Raw genomic sequence first — 21,569 nt, forward strand, 5'->3', positions numbered from 1 at the left:
TCACCTCAGCTTAATTACTCCCCCTCCTCTAAAAGAGCAAAACACAGTTACATATTAAACAGAGAAAAGTTAGGAAAAAACCAAAGCGCTGGCTTTTTTTAAGTGGCAGGATATTAAATGATATAGCTGTTATCTTTTCCTGTAGTATAAATTATTGAATTAGGCCTTCAGTCAGTTTGGCAGCAGTGCCAAATGAATATTACAGGAGTACAATGCAGCAAACAGAATCTGTCATTGAGTCTGGGCCTCCCTTAGAACTGAAATTACAGTGAACAAAATGCCTGTGCACTAGCTTGGAAAAGGTTCATTATTATTTATTCATCTTGCCCGGTAACACAAAAAACGGATGAAATTTCCTTGAGAAGGGGCCACGTCATTATTGGTATCCATCAGAAAGGCACAGCCCTCCAACTTCATCAGGGATATTTGTCTCCATAATTAGATGTCTGTTCCACGAGAGTTCTCCATCTGAAGGACATGCCCAAGTTCGTGACATGAAACAAATCACCCACACTAATGAAAAGGTGATTTTCACCTCTGATTTCGCTTGTCTACATCCCCCACAATAGCACAAAGTCCTCGGGAAATCTTTTTCATAAAGCCAAAAAGAAGTCAGGCCCAGGCAGGAATTTCAGCACTGTTGCTCACATGTTTGTTTATTTCTTCAGTAAAATATTCCATTATTAATGCAGGTGACACATTGTGTATTTATAGCCCCTCTCCTGGAGCACTGTTCCACACATCCCCACAATGAATTGTTCATAAATCTGTGCTCATCTCTCACTGAAAGCTTAAATCAGTGCAGCTCCACTGCATGCTCTCCACAACCCCATCCATTAGGAGCAATTTTCCTTCTCTGCAACTTGAACTCCTGGTCTGGAATCTTTAGGGAATATTTGGGGGTTTGTATGGAGCACAGTATCCTGTAAATCTCGTGTTTGATTGCTGCACTTGGGGTGACATCAGGAGAAAACGTCGTATTTTGGCATTTAGGGATCCATCCTGAATTATTTTGGGATTGGAATGTGTGTATCTAGATTAGATGGGTACTAAATTCACTGCTACCCAAATATATTCCTGGAAAGTGTTGAAGCAATACTGGTTATTATAGAACTCTTAAAAAATGTTGGGAGTATCACATTTTGACAAAAATCTTTTGTCACTATATATATTTAATTCAAAAAGGCTCATAATTCTCATGGCTATGACAGCTTTTGCATAATACTTCCTTAATTATCACCTGTGATATATTACACCCTAATTTTCTATGCTAGGTTCTGACAATAACAGTTATATTAGGAATTAAATCCATGTTTTATAGTTGGATTGTTTGTTTTCACACACAAGAGAAATGTGCAGTCAGTCCATAACCTGAGCGTGTTGTTTGCCACATCGACCTCAGCTCACCTTACCTGCCCCACCATAGAAATCCTGTTTAAACAACAGGAAAAAAACGTTGGAATATTTGACTCATTTCTCCAGGAATACAACTGAAAGGATGCAGAACCAACTCACTGAAAACATTTCAAACTTCTGTGCCGTTTAGGGCTGGAGGAGCCCTGAATAAATAAAAGTTATATCTCCAAACCCAAATCAAGAGTGGGGTTCTCCGAGTGAGCCACAGGCAACTTCCATCCACCACACATGGGAAGAGAGGACAAAGGAAGGGACACTTGGAGTGCCAGCTCCTGGGAAATGCCAGATTCCAGCTGTGCTTCCTTTCATCTATTTGCCCTCATTACTTTTCAAATCTCAAGGAAGCTGCACAATTTTCCCACTGTCTCAAGCTGAGACAGGGGAGGTTTAGATTGGATATTAGAGAAATTTTCTTTATGGAAAGGGTTCTGAAGGATGGGAACAAGCTGTCCAGGGGGGTGGTGGCATCACCACCATTGGAAGTGTTCAAAAAAAGTGTGGATGTGGCATTTGAGGACACGGTTGTGTGGTGAACGTGGTGGTGGTGCTGGGGTGGATGGATTTGTTGCTTTGGAAGTCTTTTCCAGCTGCAATGAATCCACGATTCTGTCAAAGGGAACAGCCTTCTGCTCTTGGCTGTCATTTTAAAGACAGTTTCGTTTATAAACCCTGGGCTTGAGTGCCAAATTCCCCATCATTACTGAGAGTTTTTCTGACTTCAGCAGTGCCAGGGCTTCCCCTCATGTGCTTCATCACTGCTTCCCCTTCTCCCAACATCACAGGAAGATAAATGTCTCCCTGGTTTGGTGTCTGCTGACAGAGACAGTGTGGAATTCCACCAGTACTCCCAATTTGACTCTTTCCATAGAAGCTGAGACTTGAAAGGAGCCCTGTGCCTCTGGAGCTCGGCACATCAGTATCTGAAGGGAGAAAACACATGAAAGTGGAAGGCCCTTTGGGAAAATCCTACAGGTCTTAGGTTGCTTCTTCCTGCTCGAACCTATAAGTTCTAATCTGCCTTTCTGTGTGCGGCTGCTTCACTCTCAGGGAGCTGGGTGGCTCTGGGAGGGACAGAGGGAATCCTCTGTCTCCTAACAAGTCATTTTTCTTCCCACAAAATATTTTCATGGCTGCTTTTTCTGCTTCATCTTTCCCTCCAAGTGTAAAAATCTGACTCTTTGAAGGGATGTGTGTTACTTTAGGTGGTGCCAAGCAGTGTCTCATCCATTGCCTCTTGTTTTCCATCTGCCAGGCTCCTTTTAAAGTCCTTGAACTCCCTGGTCCAGGCCTGTGAGGAGGGAAATAATCATTTCATTCTGCTTCTGGCAAGATTCAATCAAAAACCCCGGTGCTCTTTGCAGGGCAACACTCCATGGCATTTAAAAATCTGTGGGCCCCAAAAATTCCGCATCTTCCAATTAAAAATTACCCGTATCTTCAGCTGAAAAATTAAACAGATTTTGATTAAGTTGGATTTTTCATCATTTTTCTGCTGTCATTAGAAGGGGGAAGGGTCTAATTCACCTGTCCCATCCCTTTTGCTGGAGCTGACAGGTGTTTTACTATCACACTGATTTAAAAGACGCCTCTTAATCAGGTGTCAGCTTTGGCCCATAAAGTCATATTAATGTTTTGGATCAGATATGAAGCTCTATCTAAGGCACATTAAGAAAGATTCATTAGAAACTCACTACCCCTGGAATTTACAGCCTTCCTGGAACTTAATAGCCTGGATAAATTCCTCCTTATCTGGTTTGCTTGTGTGAATTATGGCAGTTTTGCATTTAGAAGCTTCTCCTTATGATCTTTCATAAGGATCTATTCCAGGTTGCTCCAAATCTTGTCCACCCTGGCCTTGGAGACTTCCAGGGATGGGGCAGCCACAGTTTCTCTGTGCTCCCAACCCACCAGAATTCCCCATTCCTGGAGCAGTGAATCCTCTGGAATTTGGCTCCTCGGAGCTGATTCTCCCAGGCAAACCTAAACTCTTTCCCTGCAAATAGATCATGATGTTTCTGGGACAGTATAAGTTTCACCAAACAAATTTTATCTTCAATTATCACTGAGCAGTTTGGGGTAATGGCAATTCCAACTGCAATTTGCAAGAAATCCCAATGGGAAGGAAGATCTGTGTAGGAAAGGGATAAAAGTCAGCTAATTTAGAATCTTGGCCTACTGAGTTATCCACACTGGGCCTGGGCCAGCCTAAACTGCTCTTGGGATGTTCTCTTTTGCATTTCCAGCTGGGCAGAGACCTCACAAGGAGCTGAACATGAAGCCAACCAGAATCAGAAACAGGAAAGATCAGGGAGCAGGATTTGCCAAGAAATTAAGTTGATTAAGTGCGAACTCCAGATTTGTTCTTCTTTCTCCCTGTCTGGATGAGGCAGAGCATAAATATTTAAATATTTGTCATGGCTGAGTAAAACCTCTTTAACTCCATTGGACAGGAATATCAGGGTGTGACATGTCCGTCCAATGCTCATAAAGAAGAACTGGGATAGCTCCTGTTCTTCCATAATTCTGGAAAAACCAGGGTTCCTCCTCTTCCATTTGCACTGTGTTAATCCCTGCATTGGCTGAAGACAATATCATGTAACGAGTGAAGGAACGATGATTCATTTTCCTGCTGTAGCTTTGAATTCAGGCTGGTGTAATTATGGTCTTCATGGAGATCAAACTGATTTGGCATCATAAAGAAATCCATTTTAACTTCTTATCAACCATTCCATAACAAGAGTTTATATTTGCTTTCAAGCACCACGTTGAGGATTCCCACATGATTTTTATCTATAGAAACGATACATTTAATCAAATATTCATATCCCAATCGATTCTTTTAAAAAAAAAATCTGAACTATTTAAATCTTAACAAAAGCAAACAGCCCCGCGAAAATGCATTTGTCATGTGTATCTCTGGAGAAATAATGGGGATTGTATTGAACCTGGAGGATGGAGAAGAAATATATGGCCATTCTCTATAGGAAACACAAAAGGATGCATCAGGAAATTAGAAATGACCAGCCTGACCTTTTCTATAAATAAGAGATGGACTCCTAGGACACCATTGGCTCTGAGAGTGCACATCATTTCTCACAAATTTGATGCTATTCTCTGCTGCAGATCGGACACCGAGGAAAGGATATTAAAGGGAAAACAAAACAACAGCAAGAAGCTGCCTTCGCTAAAATTCGTGGGCAGTGTTTTTTGTGACAGGGACTGTGACACGTCCACCTGAAAGGAGCTGGAAAATATTGTTATTTTGCACTTTAAGGGCCTCCTGCATTAAGGACATGGGAAGGGGATTTAAAATGAAAATATTCAACAGTCTGCAAATGACAAATGGGTCTAAATTCCATTTAGGGAAAAAAAAAAAAAAAAGGGGAAATTATTCCCAGGTTTACCAAAATATTTGCATTTTTATGAGGTGAAGTAGGGGTTTTTATGTACATCAGGCAGTTCACCACTGGCCCAGGCAGGTACAGGGATTTAAAATGCAGAATGATGATCCCTGGGTCATTTTGTGGCTTCGGAACAACTTCCCCCTGGCAGTGCTGGGAAGGTAACGAGAAGGACTGAGGAAATGACCCCAGAAGGGAAGAAAATTCCTCCCAAAGACAAGACAAGTCAAAGGGTCAATTGTAGAGACAGTGAAAAAAGAAGTCCTCGTGGTTTGCTGAACAAATTGCCTTCTCCCCTGCTCCCCAGAACAAGGGAGATCACCATGAAACGCAGAAATAATTCTGGTTTGCTTTGCAATCAATCATTTCGTTTTGGATATAAAATAAAGGTTGATTATGTAATGCTACTTCTGTTTTAAAAGGATTGAAAAAAGAGAGGGGGAAAAAACCCCAAAACACAAACAAGTAAAAAATTCTCATCAAGAGCCCTAAACCCTGGCAAGTGTAAAAAAAAAAAGTGGACATAAAGTGTACAAAAATAATATCTCAAGGGATGGGAAGAGTTAGAGGAGAAGGAGGTGAGTGATTCCCTTAGACTGTGCTGTGACCAGGGAACACAATTCCACAATTCCACAATTCTTTTCCTGCTGCCAGTCCTGACCCACAGCACAGGGATGAGGTGGATGGGCACATTTAACAGCTGGCCAAAGAGCTTCCATGGGAAATATGCAGAGAAGCTTCACTGTCACCTGCCAAATAAATCAGCAGCACCTGAGCTCTGCGATTTTATTATCAATCAGCCTTGAAATATTTCCTCCTTAATAGTCCAGTGTCTGGAGGTGGATTCTGTGCTGGGTGTAATAGCAGACCTTAACTTGCAGCTGAAAGCAAAGGACTCCAAAGGACAATTTTATGTGGAAGGACACGCTAAAGACATCTAATCTTAAATTATTGTTTTTCTTTCACAGGGGAAGAAACCCTTCACGGGCCTATTTTTATCCAAGAGCCATATGATCTCACTTATTCCATGGGCTCAGCAAACGCAGAGATCCTCCTGAACTGCACAGCTAAAGGATATCCACTGCCATACTACAGGTGAAGTCAACCTTGGGGAAATACTGTCTCACTGTGACTCTTTGAATTGTGTTTTAGTCACTGCACCACCAGAAATAAACACCCCAAAAAACTGGTGAGTGCTCCCAGCAGGAATATTCAGAGTTTAGAGTGAATTTGAGGAACGAAGGAAAAATATTTTTGCTGCCTTGCCGCAAAGAAAACTAACACGGGAAAAGAAAATAATTGAAAATCATCCCCAAAGTATTAAAAAAATATACAGAACTAATTCTGAATCCGCAGAACAGCTGTGGAAAATGGGGAAAATGAAAGCACTGAGCATCTGCACTTGATAAAACTTTCCAAACATTAATAAATGCTTGGAAAGCAGAAGAGCAACATCCTTCCCCTTTTCTAATTCCAGGATTTCATGTGCATATTTATGGTGTTTGTTTAGAGAAACAGCTCCAAAACCTTACAACAGTCACTTAATCAAACCTGGGTGCAGAAGAGTTTTTGTTTATTCAGCAAGTATGGACTCATCATTTACAATATAATTTATTGTCCCAAGGATCTAGAAATCCAAGTTGGATAAGAGGAAAAGCTGGGAATCCTGGGGAAAACAAAACAAAAACCAAATCAAACCAAACCAAACCAACAAACATTAAAAAAAACCACCGAAAAACAACGACATTGTGCTTTCTTCAGAAAATAATGGGGAGAGTAATGGTTGAGGTGAAGGAAAATTATATATATAAAAAATAAATCATTCATGCCAGGAAAATCGTGTCCTGTCAAATTCTTAGAGAATATTTATGGAAGGAATTTGAACTGCTCCCACCACAGCCTTCCCTGGAAAGTGCCACCACTGGTTATCAGCTGGGCTTTTGGGCTCCATGGCTTGATCTGTCCCCAGACATTGTGTTATGAAAGGAACTCTTAATTCCTTTCATTTCCTTAATTTCTTTAATTTCCTTTGTGAAAGAAACGTTTTATTTCCTTTTCACAGTGCATCTTCTCCTCCTGTGAGCAGAAATCCTCATGTATTTCCCAACCCATTTGTTCTCCCTGTTTTCAACATGAGCATCAACTGGTTCAGGCCATGAATTTCAAGCCTTTCCAGGTCATCCACCCTTCTGTTTCATATTTAAGCAGCTTCCTAGAAAATTCCTGGATTCTTGTATTCCCCTTGGATTCCTCACACCCACAAAGAGCAGAGGCAGCAGCTTCTACCAGGCAGGAGAGTTGGGAACTCTCCCCCATCCCATATTTGATATCCATATTTTACCTTTAATTTTTTCTACCCACCCATTAATTAAATTCCCTGGAGGGTTTTATTTCACCATTCCCATTTTTTTTGCAAACCTCAGTGGTTCCATGGGCATGAAATCAACACCTGGGGATGGATCCTGGAGCCCCGAGGTCAATTAAAAGTTATCGGACAATCAGTGCTGCAATTACACCACGACTCGGAGGGAACAGGGAGCTTTTCACTTTTCTTTGATTTCACCACAGCTAATGCTGGCTTTGGCAGATAAGGATTGAGCCCATATATTTAAAGTTCCAACAATTTGAGATAAACCAAGCCCAGTATGAAATTTTAATCATCTCCTTTGCTGAGTGATGGCCAAGAACAGCAAGGACTGCTGGAGGTTTCTCTTTGATTTGGAAATACAGAACCACTCCAACAGGAAGAAAGTTAGATACGAGTTAATTTGCTATTTAGCATTTTTTAAAAATATCAATAAATATACTGATAAATGCCTTTTCTTGAAATAAAAAAAAAATGCTTAGCATTTCATAAAAGTTTTACTTTACTAGGTACTCTTTTTGTTCTTATAGACCTGTCAAATGTAGTGAGAATTTTTTGCAACTCCTCCTCAAAATATTGTGTGTCTGAGAAGCACAGGGCAAGAATTGTGTAGAGCTGGAGGTGGAAGGGCTGAGCAATAAAAATGAGACACAGTTTTCCCTGTGGAAGTAACAGAGAACACAGATTACACTGGGAACAAAAATATGGATGGAAGCGTCTCTGAAACCATTAAGAGATCCATATAAATGTTCTGATAAATATAATTTTATCTCTTATGTCTTTTTTATAAAGTCAAAATTGTCTGTAATATAAGGTACATTATTCCAGGTGTTTCCTGGTGTGATGTTGGTGGTAATTAAACACAACTTTTTAAATTAGATTTATCATTTTTAGCACTTAAGCTTTTTGGTTATAGTCACCAGAGGGTTTATCACCAACTAACTCAATGAATTTTACTTCTTTTTTTTTTTTTTTTTTGCTTCCAGCCTATCCATGAACACCCTGCAGTGTTTCCAGCAGTATTTTGACATTTTTAATTTGATTTCAAGTGTTCTCTTTTCCTGCACTCCCATTCAATATCCAGAGCAATCCCACAACCCTGCATTTTCATGCAAGCTGGAAATTGAGGGTGTTTTCCCCTCGATAATCTTCTCAGAGAGGAGTCAATGGAACCAATAAATAAATCCAAGGGCAGCATAAGCAGCATTCATTAGAACAACATTTTAATATTTCAGCCCAACACAGAGTGCTGCTCTAAAAGGAGATAAAGAGATTCCAATCCAATCCAAAGCCATGCAGCACGAGGATAACTGGACCACACAAATGGGAAATGGAAAGGGAGGGAATGGAGCACAAAGTCTGCAAGGATTGCAAATGGCATCAAATATGTTCATAACCATTGCAACAAGCTGGAGAATGAGTCCCAGTAATCCCAAAAATCCATCCTTGGCAAAGAAATTGCCGCCCTGCCCTCATTCCTTGTTCTCTGGAATGCTCTTCCTTGGCTTAGTGAAGATTCTGCCTCAAAAGTGGGGTGGGATTAAAAACACCTTCACCCTCTGCTGTCTTGTTCACAGGCAAGAGTTTTTCAAATTCCTATTTTTCTCCTCACTGGAAATGCTGTACATAAAGGGGGGTTTTGCAAATCCTTTCCCAATTACAAGCAAGCCTCAGGTGGCTTGGCAGGACATTTCCATTTGAATGCAAATAATCTAAGAAATACAGAACACACAATGAAGTCATAAAAATATCGATATTTTTCTTATAGCAGCATGCTGAAAAGATAATTTATTAAATCGTGTGAGCATATACCCACTCACAGTCCTTGGGCTCCAAGGGAACTGATCAATTCAGCATCAGAATACACGATATTTTTTAAAGTTTAGGTTCTGAAACAACTGGTGAAAGAAAAACAATCCAGGATGTATTCCTTATATTTGAGGAAAAATATTTTCCAATGGTTGCATGAAAAAAATTCAGAAAAAATACATAGATGATCTCTGCCTTAAGGGGCTTATGTTCAAAATTCCCTAAAATAATTACCCAGATTTCTGTGATTTAATACACTGCAGAACACACAGAGTCATTAAATCATTGTCTACCACATGAATTCATTAATTCGCTTCCTCCAGTGATGTAAACATATTAATTAGGGAAAAAAGCCCACACCAGGAGCTGAACCCCTGATCTATATGCAAAGTTTAATAATCATTGTACCATGGTGATTAGAATGATTATGGGGATACTGAGAAGAATTCATTTGCAGCAACTAAGCCAACGTCTTTGCATTTGTTTGGAAAAACAATTAGAGGTCTTAATTGGGAGCCATGCAATGATGACAGCAGTTATTTCAGTGATTGATTCTGAAATTAAAGAGAACTGGCAAATTAAATACCAGAATATCTTAGATTAGAAAATGGAAAGCTTAAGACGACTTGGAGCGTATGTAAATCCTGAAATATGGCGAAGTGCTAACGCTAATACCCAAAAATAACAGCAGAACCTGGACCAACCAAAGTAAATATCAAAAAAGGAATTGAGGAGAGGTGCAGGAACACCAAAAATCAGCTGGAATTTGTAGGAAGAATTCCTGAGAGTTGAGTGTTGCACCAAATTTTCTCAGTGTGAATGCGTCCATGAAAGGGGAGACAGCAACGCAAAGAAAATATTTTATTTTGTTAGAATCTGCTCACAGAGTTCTTCTGTGAATTGACAGAATCTTTCAAAACAACAAGTGGTCACTTGAAATGGATGATTTTTAGGCTGTGATCCTTCAGATAATAAACAAGGAGATGATTGCCTTTGGTTTGGGCACTGCCAGGAGCCCAAAGTGAGCCACTGGCAATTTTTGTATGAACCTTCCATCCGATGGAGGGCTTGGAACCACACCCAGAGACCGAATGATAAAATCTGATAAAATTAACAAATATACTGATCAGAAACGATAAAGGCTGAGGAGGTGGCTCTCATATAAAATCAGGAGAAGAAAATACCTGGTTGTGTGGTTTTAGGATTGCTGACCACCTAAAAATTGGCATTAACCACCCCAAAACTTGCAGGTCTCAGTGGCTGAGTCCTTCATCCTTCTTTTGGTCCCCACGTGAGCAAGGAAAATTCAACCTAACGTGACTAATGGCAAAGCCACAAAAATTCCCCTCCTGAAACACATAACAGTTATTTTCTTTGAAAGAGAAATTGTATTCTGACATCTGTAAACAGCTGGGTAATGTTGCAGACACAATCCATTTTCTGCTGAGTGGACTAACAGGGACAAATCAGGATTTAAAATAGCAGCGTTCTCATCATTAAATGGTCAGTCTCAGACTTGCTGTATAAAAAACTTCCCCCTCAGCTTTTGTTCTGCCCTCTGAAGTGCAATCCTTCCTGATCTACATCCTCAAAGCACTTTTGTCGCCAAATTCATGATTAATAATTTGCAAGGACTGTAAAGCACAGTCAGGTACCACTCGTATGGTAAAAAATAATGTAGTTGTAGGCAAGGTATAAACCCCCCCTCCTGACTGAATGGATAACTTTGTGTGAATAAGTTATAATTACTTTTTGTGGACATTTGGGTGAACGCTGGTGACTAAAGTAAAGATTTTTCCAAAGAGTACCTTTATTGCTATCATTAAGATTGATGTAAGAAGCAATCGTGTGTGAAAAATGATCTAATTTTGTGATATTTAACTACATTTTTATCATTACAGGTATGCTACAGCACACTATTTAAGATAAATATGAATAGGCTCTGTAAATTATAAGCATAATTTGATTTTTTTCCCCTCAAAGGTGGAAGCAAAATGGCACAGATATTGATCTTACCATGAGTTATCACTACAGGTTGGTTGGAGGCAGCTTGGCAATCAATAACCCACATAAAAATCAGGATATTGGAACATACCAGTGTTTGGCCACAAATTCATTTGGAACAATTCTGAGCAGGAAGGCAAAGCTTCAATTTGCATGTAAGTTGGGGAGATCGTATTTATTAGAGCATTATTTTCCTAATAATTCTGCACATGGGCTGTAATTTATTGGGTAATTAATGAAAGGATCATTGAGGAATTCTATCCAAAAGGTTTGACTTCCCTCAGCACTGCTTATTCCTAAAGAAACCAAAATGTTCCTAGTAAATATTAATAACAAAACCAGACACCTGATGGCTGCTGCCCTCGGGAGCCGGAATGAAAATCAGGAAATGGAAAGGTCAAGGAAGATGGGCACAATTATCTTCACTTAATAAAGGTGTTTTCACTTTTTAGGACAGTGGTTTTGTTGCTCTCCCACCGGTAGCTACAGCTGGGGGTGGGGAATTGTTGCCAAAAGTTGGGCCTTGAGTTTTCTGTAGCTAATGAGGTCTAATTGAGACATAAACCCATTGTTCCCTTAATTGGCACACTGATTTCTTCTTTTTACATTACCAAAGAAACACTCTTTTTCCTTACACAATGTGTAAAAGTGTGAGCTGCTCTCTGTAATATTTCATGTTTCAGCTGCCTCAGGTCGAGCACGTTGTCTGTCTTGAGATGATTTAAAATTTATTTCATCTTTGCTCCCCGTTTCACTTCTTCACAACTTCACAACCTTTTTCACAAGGTTTGGATGCAGTGACCGAGTTCTGTGAATGCCCTGGGGAGGAGGGGGAACAACAGTGACAACCAAAAAACTCCAGATATTCCCTCCAGCCCTTTTTTTTTTTTTTTTATTTATTTTATTTATTTATTTTTTTTCTGCAGTCTAAAGCTCAGAGCAGTCTGTTGCTGGGAGAAAAGCAATTGTTTTCAAAGCTCATTAATAAAACATGTGACTAAAGCCAAGCTCCTGTCACTATTTCAGACACCAGCAAACGGATTAATTATTAATCCTGTTCCATTTCTCATAGCAAACCTCGTGTCACAGGGGTTACACAAAGGAGACATCAGAGGTCAGGCTGGTTCACAGAGTCTCTTTCAGCAGAGCTGATCAAAAGGTGTATCACTGGTACCTCACTTAATCATGTTTTACCCTGAAATCCTCACACAGCTTTGATTTCCAAGAGCTGGTCAAATGTAAAAAGAATAAAAATTTCATTCATTATTTTACCACTTTTTCGGCTGAAACATTTTTTCAAGCCAGACTTCCTGTGTGGAAATCTTTTTTTCGAGATTTGGAGGTGAAAGTTGTTTAGTGACAGAACAAATTCCGTTTTAGGAGCAAGGATAGACAGCCACCTCAAAATTGTCCATGGAGTCTGGAATCCCCAAGGAACCCAGGCAGGCCAGGGAGGGAGCTGGGAAAAGACCTGAGGAAAGGAAATATCCTTAAATGAAGGTGCAAATGAGGTGTAAAAGAAATAAAACTGAAAAAAAAAAAAAAAAGCAGGGGGAGAAAGGAAAAACCAGGAATATCTGTGACAGAAAGGCGGCTCTGCTGATTATTCAGCATATTATATCAAGCAGTTCCTTTTTATAAGCTTTATACCCCCACCCAAACACTTCCCAAAGTTCCTGCAGGGAGCAGATCCCAGAGCTGGTTCTGCTTTGCCCCCAGCTCAGCCTGCTCCAGTCCTAACAGCACCACAGAATGCTAAATTTGTCCCATAATCAAACACTACACCACTTTTCCAGTAGTGGTGACAGATATTTACATCCTTCCCCACGGAGAAGAGAGAGGACAGACAAATCAAAGGCTGTTATTTACACTGACAAGCACAAATTTACGGGAAAATGCTTCAATTTAGCAGCATCACTGCAGAACGGGGAGTTTTAAGTTGTCTTACAATAGGAAAAAAAACAACAAACCCTCACAGTACATGGAAAACGTCATAATGACCTGATGAGAATAGCGGAACAAATTACCTTGAAACACTCATTTCACAGTCAACATTTCCCTGTTTCTTATTTTCATGTTGCCATCCAATTTAATTCTTTGTTTCAACCAATACTTCAGGCTATATTTTAAAATCCAGGCAGGCAGGCAGGCACGTTGCTGTTGTGACACTTTCATTCAACACCTCACAAAATGGGATTCTTCCCTGGGCTGGAATGCCTGGCGTATTATTGCAATCTCCCCGATAAAGAATTGAATCAAGCCTATTATCCAAGTACCGGGGTTTATGTGTATTTGTCTCTTTACTACAAGGCAACTAACTCTGAGTTGGAGTTTGAATTAATGATACCTCCAGAAACCTATTCACCATGTCAACTTAATACGTGAAAAAATACTTTTTTCCCTCTGTTCGAGACGGGAAGTTCTCCGAGAAGCAAAATAAATGCGGGACGAGATTAGAAATATGCCTTCAGATTCAGCTGGAGTTTGGTGCTTATCCTCTATTAAAACCAGAGCTGTCAAAGGAAAGCTGCAGGAGGAATATTGTACAGGAGGCAGTGGCATAGATTATTAAAGCTACAAGCTGGAAATGAGAGACAGCGTCAGGGAGAGGGAGCGCGGAAACGCATTAGCGGGACGCGAGGATGGCAGGCCCTCGGCAGCCCTGCTTCCTGCACAAGGGTTGTTTTGTCATAAATAAACTTGAAAGCTCCCCATAAAACCCTGCACGGCTCCTGCTCCCTGCTAGCAGTACATTCGGAGCAGCCCACGTGTGTTTTTGCAGGAGCTGGAGCTGTTCGAGGTGGAAGTTGTTGTAGAGATTTGGTGCCGGGCCTCTCGGATTGTGCAGCCAGAGCCAGACACAGGAGGTGGGTCCTGGTCCAGGCTGGAGCCTGGAGTCATGGCCTGCCACCCACAGGGCTTTTCCCCATCCAGGAGATCCAGCACAAGGTCACCTGGAACACTTTAGGCCTGCCTGAAGGGAAGTCAAAGGCTTGGGAAGTCCATCTTGGAAGCAGGCCCGAGTCAGCTCGAGGGAAGAGATGAGGCCATGAGAGCTTTGCCTTCAGCTTTTACACAGCTGAGAGCCACGGAACCAGTAGAGGACAGAGTTTTAAGCTGCACCAGGGGAAGTTTAGGCTGGACATTGGGAAAAAAGTTCTTCACAGAAGGAGTGGCTGGGCACTGGGATGGGCTCCCCGTCCCTGGAGGTGTTTAAAAAAACCACTGGATGGGGCACTTGTTGCCACAGTGTGGCTCATAAGGTGGTGCTAGGTCATAGGTTGGAGGTCTTTTCCATCTTGAATCATAGAATCACAGAATTAACAGGGTTGAAAAAGACCTTTGAAATCATCAAGTCCAGCCTTTTCCCGACCTCCCCCTGCTCATAAACCACATCACAAAATGCGGCGTCTACTCATTTTTTGAACACTTCCAAGGATCCATCACTTCCATGAGCAGCCAGTTCCAAAGCATGGCCGCCCTTCCAGTGATGAAATTTTTCCTAAGGCATTTTTGTGTAAGGCATTTCAACGCCTTGAAAAAAAGGCAAACCAAAAACCTGCTAGGGAAAACTGCTTCAGTATGGCTTCAACCAGAACTTTCTCCCAAGGCACACAGGGGATTTGCTTTAATTATTTCCTCAGTTTTAAGCAAAAATAACTGTGTGCAAACAACTGGTCTTGAGGGAAATCCCCGTAACAGGCTGCACGAAACAGCCTGTCCAGGCCTGTTACTTGTTCTTTTAGTTCTCAAAAACATCTCTAGCAGAGGCATTAAGGGATATGCAGGAGAAATAAGAAGTGCAATTAAACAAATTAGAATAAAAAAGGACTCCACAATGAAAAATAATCAAATGCAAGCCTAATTCGTAATTATTCAGGGCGTAAACCCAGAAAATTCAGTATTAATTGAGAGCATCTTGTTGCTTAGGGATCGTAAATTAGATTCTCAGTCAAATTATTCTACCCTTGCTGATAAAAAGTCATGATGATTGCAGCTTTCTCAGACCTCAAATTCTGAGAAACAATGACGACAATCTCATTTCATGCCTAGAACTGGTCACTTTGCCCTGAACCACATGGGAGGGCACACAGTGGAGCCATCAGACCCCCTATTTTAAAGTTCCCCACAATGCTACAGACCCAGGAAGGATTTCTCCTTGGAGATTTTGGGCTCCAACCACATTCTCCTGGTTTTACAAAGTGGTGCTCAAGGGTTTTTCTTGGTGTTTATTCTCAGCAGCATTTTTCCAACACTGCCTGCTCTTGGCCAGTGCTGATGCGCTCACAGCAGAGTGGCTGAGAGTGACAGTGCTGGAGCACTTGGAATGAAAGCTGCAGCTCCCAAGAGCTTCCACGTGCTTTTTGTCAAGAGACAGAAGACAGTTTTGCTGAAATAACAAATTAGAGGCAATAATTCCTCCTGGATTCAGTTTCTGCCATTCCGAAACACAAAAATAAGAGCCCATCATTAGCATTTAACCATTTCAGGGAGGAATACATTAAACCAAATCAAACCCATTTAGTGTTTGCTGGATGGTGACAGGCTGAGCTTTAGCAGGGAGCCCTGTTGGAGGGGCTGGCTGGGAGATGCTCAGCCAGCATGAAAAGCCCACTTTTCATCTGATTACTTCATCGTGTTATTTACCTTCGAGTGCACACAAATTACAGAAACATCACAAAGCAATCCAGCAGCCTCGGGATGTCATAACCCTTTTCACTGGCAGTGTATGCTTTGAAACAGAAAATGGGAAAATCAATAGGCTTGGATCAGATAGGCCTGAATTTTCAAAGTCTGGACATGCATGAATTTAAGGCTAAATGGCACCTACACTCCTGGCTGGGTTGTGTTGTGGTGCTGTGTGTGTCCAGAAATCCCTCTGTAACAATTGTATTTGATTAAAAGGTGTGCTAGCTGTTGTAACTACCACCTGGAGTAAAGCTCTCTGGCTCTTTAAGCTGATTGTTAATTCATCACAGCACACGAGGGCTGGAATACTGATCAGGCTCCCTGGCAGTTGGATTGCAGGAATGAACTCTGGCAGCGCCTGTCTTCCTCAAAAGGAGGCACAAACTGCTCAGTTCAGTGCTCAACAGGCACTCAGGGATGACCAGCTGATAACTGAGGAGCAGGAAGGAGGAAGAGCTCAGCTTGCCAGCGCCAGGAAAAGGTCATCATCAAAAGGACAAAATACATCCCCAAAAGTTGGACTTGGTTTTCTAAATTCCCTCTCTTTTCTCCTTGAGAGACATGTCAGGTAAAGCCATAGACTTGCCTCTATCCACAGGAATGGCCTGGTCGGAAGGGACATTAAAGATCATCCAGTTCCACTCTCTGCCACCTTTCACTGTCCCAGGGCACTCCAATCCCCATCCAGCCTGGCCTTGGTCACTTCCAGGGATCCAGGGGCAGCCACAGTTTCTCTGGGCACCCTGTGCCAGCACCTCAACATCCTGACAGGGAAGAATTTCTTCCCAATATCCCACCTAACCCAGTCCTCTGTCAGTTTGAAGCTATTCCCCCTTATTTTGCCCCTCCAGGACCTTTTCCAAAGTCTTTCTCCATCTTTCTTGTAGCTCCTTCAGGCCCTGCAAGGCCACAATGAGGTCACCCCAAAGCTTCTCCTCTCCAGGCCAAACAACCCCAATTCTCTCAGTCTCTGTCCTCATTCTACCCCACACACGCTGAGTAATGCACTGACCCCACCTCTCTCTTTTAAAAGCGTGGCCCTCTGCATAATCCTGGAATGGTTTGGGAGGGACCTTAATGCTCATCTCATTCCAACCCAAACTTCCATAGGCAGGGACACCTTCCTCTGATGCAGAAACAGACCTCAACTGCAGACATGTGGAGAATCAGCCATAAAATTCTCCTTTGCACGCTCTGCACAGCCCTCCTGGTGATCCTGGTAACACCTCCCAGTCTGCACCTTCCCTTCAGTGGATCAGGAAAAAATGCAACGTGCAATGGGAGCACTTGCAGGGATCGATCCTGTCTGGAGGATGGAAGTGCTGCTGTCATCTCTTCCACGTGTCACTAAACAGGCTCACAGCTCAAAATTGCCTTTTTTGGACTTCTAAGCACAGGTAGAATCCAATATCACTGCAGCAGCAGCAGCAGTAGCAGCAGCCACCTTCCCTGGTGTGAGGAGCTGAGGGCCAGGTTCTGAGAGAATGAGTTACAGGAAACAAACCCTGTGTTTTGTCAAAATTCTGCTTGGAGTGAAAGGAAAGAGAACTTTCATTTATCACTTCTGATTGTTATGGACACTCTGTACCAATGCTCCAGCTCTCTCTGCAGCAGTTCCCATGGCAGGAGACCACACCAAGGTCTTGGCTTAATGGAGGCTCTCCATGGAGCAGACCCAGCAGCCTCAGGCATGTTTCCCTTTTTCTGCCCCTTTACTTCACAGAGTTTCCTGAGAAAATCAGGAAAAACCTGGTGAGAGCCGTAGTTGTGAGGAATATGGCATTTCCAGGAATAACAGCCCCAACTCTCCTAGCTGTCTTCACAGGAGAAGTGCTCCAGCCCTCTGATCAACCTGCTGGCCTCCTCCGGGCTGGTTCCAACAGGGAGGGGTCTCTAAGGGGTCACTATCCTGCTCTGCCCACCCCAAATTGGGCACTGGACATCCTCCAAGGCCACTTTGAGCAGAACACACGCAGAGAACCCTCTAAAGTGATGCTATTTAATCACACCAAGACCAAAACTGCTGCAAGACCTTCACCACACTCAACTCATCTTCCCTTATCCCTGCTGAGCTTCTCAGTGCTCATTTTTTTGCAGAATTCTGTGCACACAGAGCCCCTCACAGGCTGCAGGAAAAGCAGGATCCACCACTGAGCAGTGATGAAGCAGGAAGCCTGGAAGGGTTTCACCTGCCTGCTGACAGGACAAGGCGGGGTGATAACAGAGCTTCTATTTTAGAGCTCTGATATCGCAAGAATAGGATTATGCAAATCTCCTGACGTTTCTGAAGACACAAAGAACAGCCTGGAATCCTAAAACCAGAAGATATGGGTGTATCTCCATAAGGAAGGGGGTTTGCTTTCTCCATCGTTCCCTCTTTTAGTCTCCTCTGCTTTCTCAGAGCCCGTGCGATGTCCATTGACACCGAGAGCTGTCACAGCCTCCCCTCTCCTGTTAAACACGTCCTGAAGCTGATGGCAGCAACATTCCCTGTTTATTTTATGTCGTAACAGACCAGGCACATCGGAAATTCCACTTTTCTGCCCCTCCAACGGTATAAGCATCTCTCTCAGAGTACTTAACCGCTGTGTTCAAGGCTCTGCTCTATCAGCACTTGGTTAAAGCTGCTTTATTTCAGGTTAGTCCCTTAGACTTTTATTATAAGAGGAGGTTTTTTTTATCTGTGAAACAGAGATCTACATTGCAGAGAGGTTGTAAGGAGCATTACAGGCAGTGAACCAGGCAGATAAAGTAGTAATAGGGAACATGGAAGTATTTGAAGATTATCTTTTAGTTCTATATTACTTACTCTTCCTTAGGTCCTTTAAAAAGTGTTTATCCTAAATCAACCCATTGCCAGTTGTATTGGAAAAGCAATATATGTGATTGAGATATGGTGGGGAACAAAGCCTCCACAGGTCCCGGAGCTGATAGATTCTGATTGATAAAATTTAATACTTGGGAAGGATAAAACCAGTCTATGCTGGCAGTCTGGGTGATTTGCTATTTTATCTGCTCTCCTTTCATTACAGACAAGATGATGTAGATTCCAATAAATTATTGAGTCAAATATCCATGATGTTCACATGAGATCCTTCATTTTTTGGCGTGACAGAAGAAGTTATAGCGGAGGTTTGCAAGGGAAAAAAAAAAACCCACTAAATTATTTGGAATAAACGATTGGCGTTTTTTTTCCTAATAAAAACAATGAAATTAATTGCTCAGTTATTTTTTCAGTGAAGGTTGATCCTGTGTAATGTTTTCAGGTAGCAGATAAACTTGTCTGTTCTGTAGCTGATATTGGAGAAGGAGGAACAGCGTGTAACATTTGGACTTTTCACGGAGTGAAGGAATGAGGTCACAGGCGTTGCTTTTCTCAACAGGAACACCACATCTGGCACAGAGAATGCACTGAGCTGTAAATATCCATTCCTAAATGCTGCAGCAGGAACAAATAATGTAACCTACACCTGAAATCCCACTGACAAGATGCACATCCAAAAATGCCCTACATCAATCTCTCGGGTAAATCTTGAAATTCCCATTGGAAGGAACTCTTTGAGGGCTTTGCAGCTGGAACGAGGGAGGTAAAGAAGGGGCTGGGGGTAATTCAGGGTCATTCTACAAGAAGTAATTCTGTGTTGGATCAGGATCTCCAAAAGGTTGGGCAGGAATTTAGGGAGAGCTGAAATAGGCACAGACATCGTCAGCAGTGTGTGAGAGCTCTCTCTTCCTTGCCACTTTTCCTCTCTTCCTCACCACTTTTCCCTTCTTCCTTGCCATTTTTTATTAAATGTCTTACAAGCCTTGATTATTACTTTGTTGGTAGAAACACTATAAAAAAAATTAATGGCCTGAAGTGGGACTGTACCCATCAGAACCCAGGGCAGGGATGCAAGAGGTCCTTCCTGCAGGACCAGGGTACAGCTACATGGCCCCAGCAATGAGGTCAAGGTCTGAGGGAAGGGAGAAGTTCCTGAACCATCTCCACGTACTTAAAAACAGATTTTTGTGGGAGCAGTGGGAAATATGAAGGAGAAGAGGGTTTGGACAAGAATTAACTCCCCTGCCAAAAGGACATTTGTCCCAGCAGTCAGGGCTGGCTCCCGTGGAAGCCAGTGTGGTTGTGGCAGGGATAAATCCGACCCTTGAGGTTCAGGCCAGGAAGAGAAATCTGTCTTTAAGAGCTCTCCAATCTGGAGAAAACTCCTGCAGACGGCGAAGTGACTCTGGTGATGACAGGTGACAAATGAACTGTGCCGTGACAAGTGAGAAAACTGTTCAGGAATATAAAATATTAAAGAAATATTCCCCCTGTGCCCCTCCCTGGGAGAGGGGCAGCTCTTCAGCTGTGCCTCTGGCCTGCAGATGGGCTTTGGAGCAGGAGCCCTAAGGCTGTGTCAACACTTACTGCTCAGAGCAAGTCCTGCGCTCAGCTCAGAAGAGAAATTTAATATTTTATGCTGCTAACTCCGTCAAAGCAGGGGAAAAAAAATAACAAAGGCCAGATGTAGACCAGCTCTACAGCTTCCCAGCATATGTTCCTGTGCTCTGGGTTTCTTGGTGCATGAACAAAAATCAAGCCAGCTCAGGGTTTTTTCCCCCCTCACCGCACCCTCCCTCTTTAATTTAATTGTGACCTTCCACTTCTTTCCTCTAGAGGAGCTTGATATTACTTTGTAAAGGGCATTTTCACCCTTTAATTGAATAAGACAATCAGACTGTGGCAGGAATTATTGTTCCCCACCTTGAAAATTAGTGCCTGGATTGGCCATTCAGATCATTTAAGCTGAATTGAGGACCCGGGGCCTGTGTTCATCCTGAAGTGTAAATTACAGGCCCTTTCCCTGGGAAGCTCCAAAGTAATTTAACTGAATAAGGAAGCGCTGATGAAGGTCCTTGGATGATTACACAGCTCTGGAGAAGGACAGGACCCAGTGATTGCTGTTTTCCTTCTCTTTTTGACAGAGCAGCTCCATCAGGGAATTTGGGGGGACAGGGCAGCTTTCCCTCTACCCACGTTGGGATGCAGTGTTCCCCTGAGGTGGAAATGAGAACAAAAGTGGGATTTTTTAACCTGTGCTGGTGGAAGGAGACACTCAGGCATTGACTCCTGGCTGACCCAGCTCCAAATCTTCCAGTCCTGAGGTGTTAAAGGCTCACGAGTTCTTCAAGTTCTTCGAAAGGAGCTGGAGAGCTCCGCAGGTGTTGAGGAGAAAATCCAACTATTTAAAAGGCAGGAAATGGGAAATACTAAGCGGCTTTCAGACACCTTAATTAGAGATAACACCGCTCTTAATCTCAGCATTGAATTCATAGAAAATCAATTAGAACATTTAAAAAATTGAGATTAGATGCTAACGGGAAAAGATTAATGTATCGACAGTATTATCAAGACAAAGGAACTGTCAGAGGGTTTGTTCAGCAAGTTTAGTGCAGTTTGGAAAGCTGAAAAAGAGAGTTTACTTTGCAGTGGAAGTTGTAGGGAAGGAGATTAGCCATTCCTTTGGGAGATAGTTGGAGAAAGAAGGATATTTCCATAGTATCCAGGCTGCAAGAGACTGGTGCTCATCTCCTGCAAGGCAATTCAGTACAAAAATACTGAGGAGAAACAAAAAACAGCGATTGATGTTCAGGAGGGCTCTGGGGTGATATGGGTAGGCACAGCCTGTAGCTAAAAGGGCTTTAACCCCAAATTTTTTGGGATTTCCTTGATGTGAGAGAAGACAAAAAAAAAATAAAACAAAACTAAAATCTGGAAGTATGGGGCCTTCCAGAACTCAAATAATTGAAAAGATTCAACGGGCTTCATTTTTATTATTTGTACTTAATACAGACCTAAAATCTCTGATTCAGGTACCAAAGTCAGACCCAAATGGGGCCCC

At 42.3% G+C, this 21,569-nt stretch overlaps 1 protein-coding gene across 1 annotated transcript in view; it reads left to right on the top strand.

Annotated features, from left to right (window-relative positions):
• The window catches only part of CNTN6 (contactin 6), a 124,460-nt gene that overhangs the window by 37,714 nt on the left and 65,177 nt on the right, over window positions 1–21,569 (top strand). The window contains exons 3-4 of the mRNA XM_066195180.1: window positions 5,786–5,912; window positions 11,026–11,150. Coding sequence (XP_066051277.1) covers window positions 5,786–5,912; window positions 11,026–11,150 — 252 coding nt within the window. The remainder of the gene's footprint in view (window positions 1–5,785; window positions 5,913–11,025; window positions 11,151–21,569) is intronic.

This window comes from Chamaea fasciata, unplaced genomic scaffold (genome assembly GCF_029207755.1).
Source record: "Chamaea fasciata isolate MVZ Bird 193981 ecotype frontalis unplaced genomic scaffold, bChaFas1.0.hap1 SCAF_13, whole genome shotgun sequence".
Lineage (NCBI taxonomy): Eukaryota > Metazoa > Chordata > Aves > Passeriformes > Sylviidae > Chamaea > Chamaea fasciata.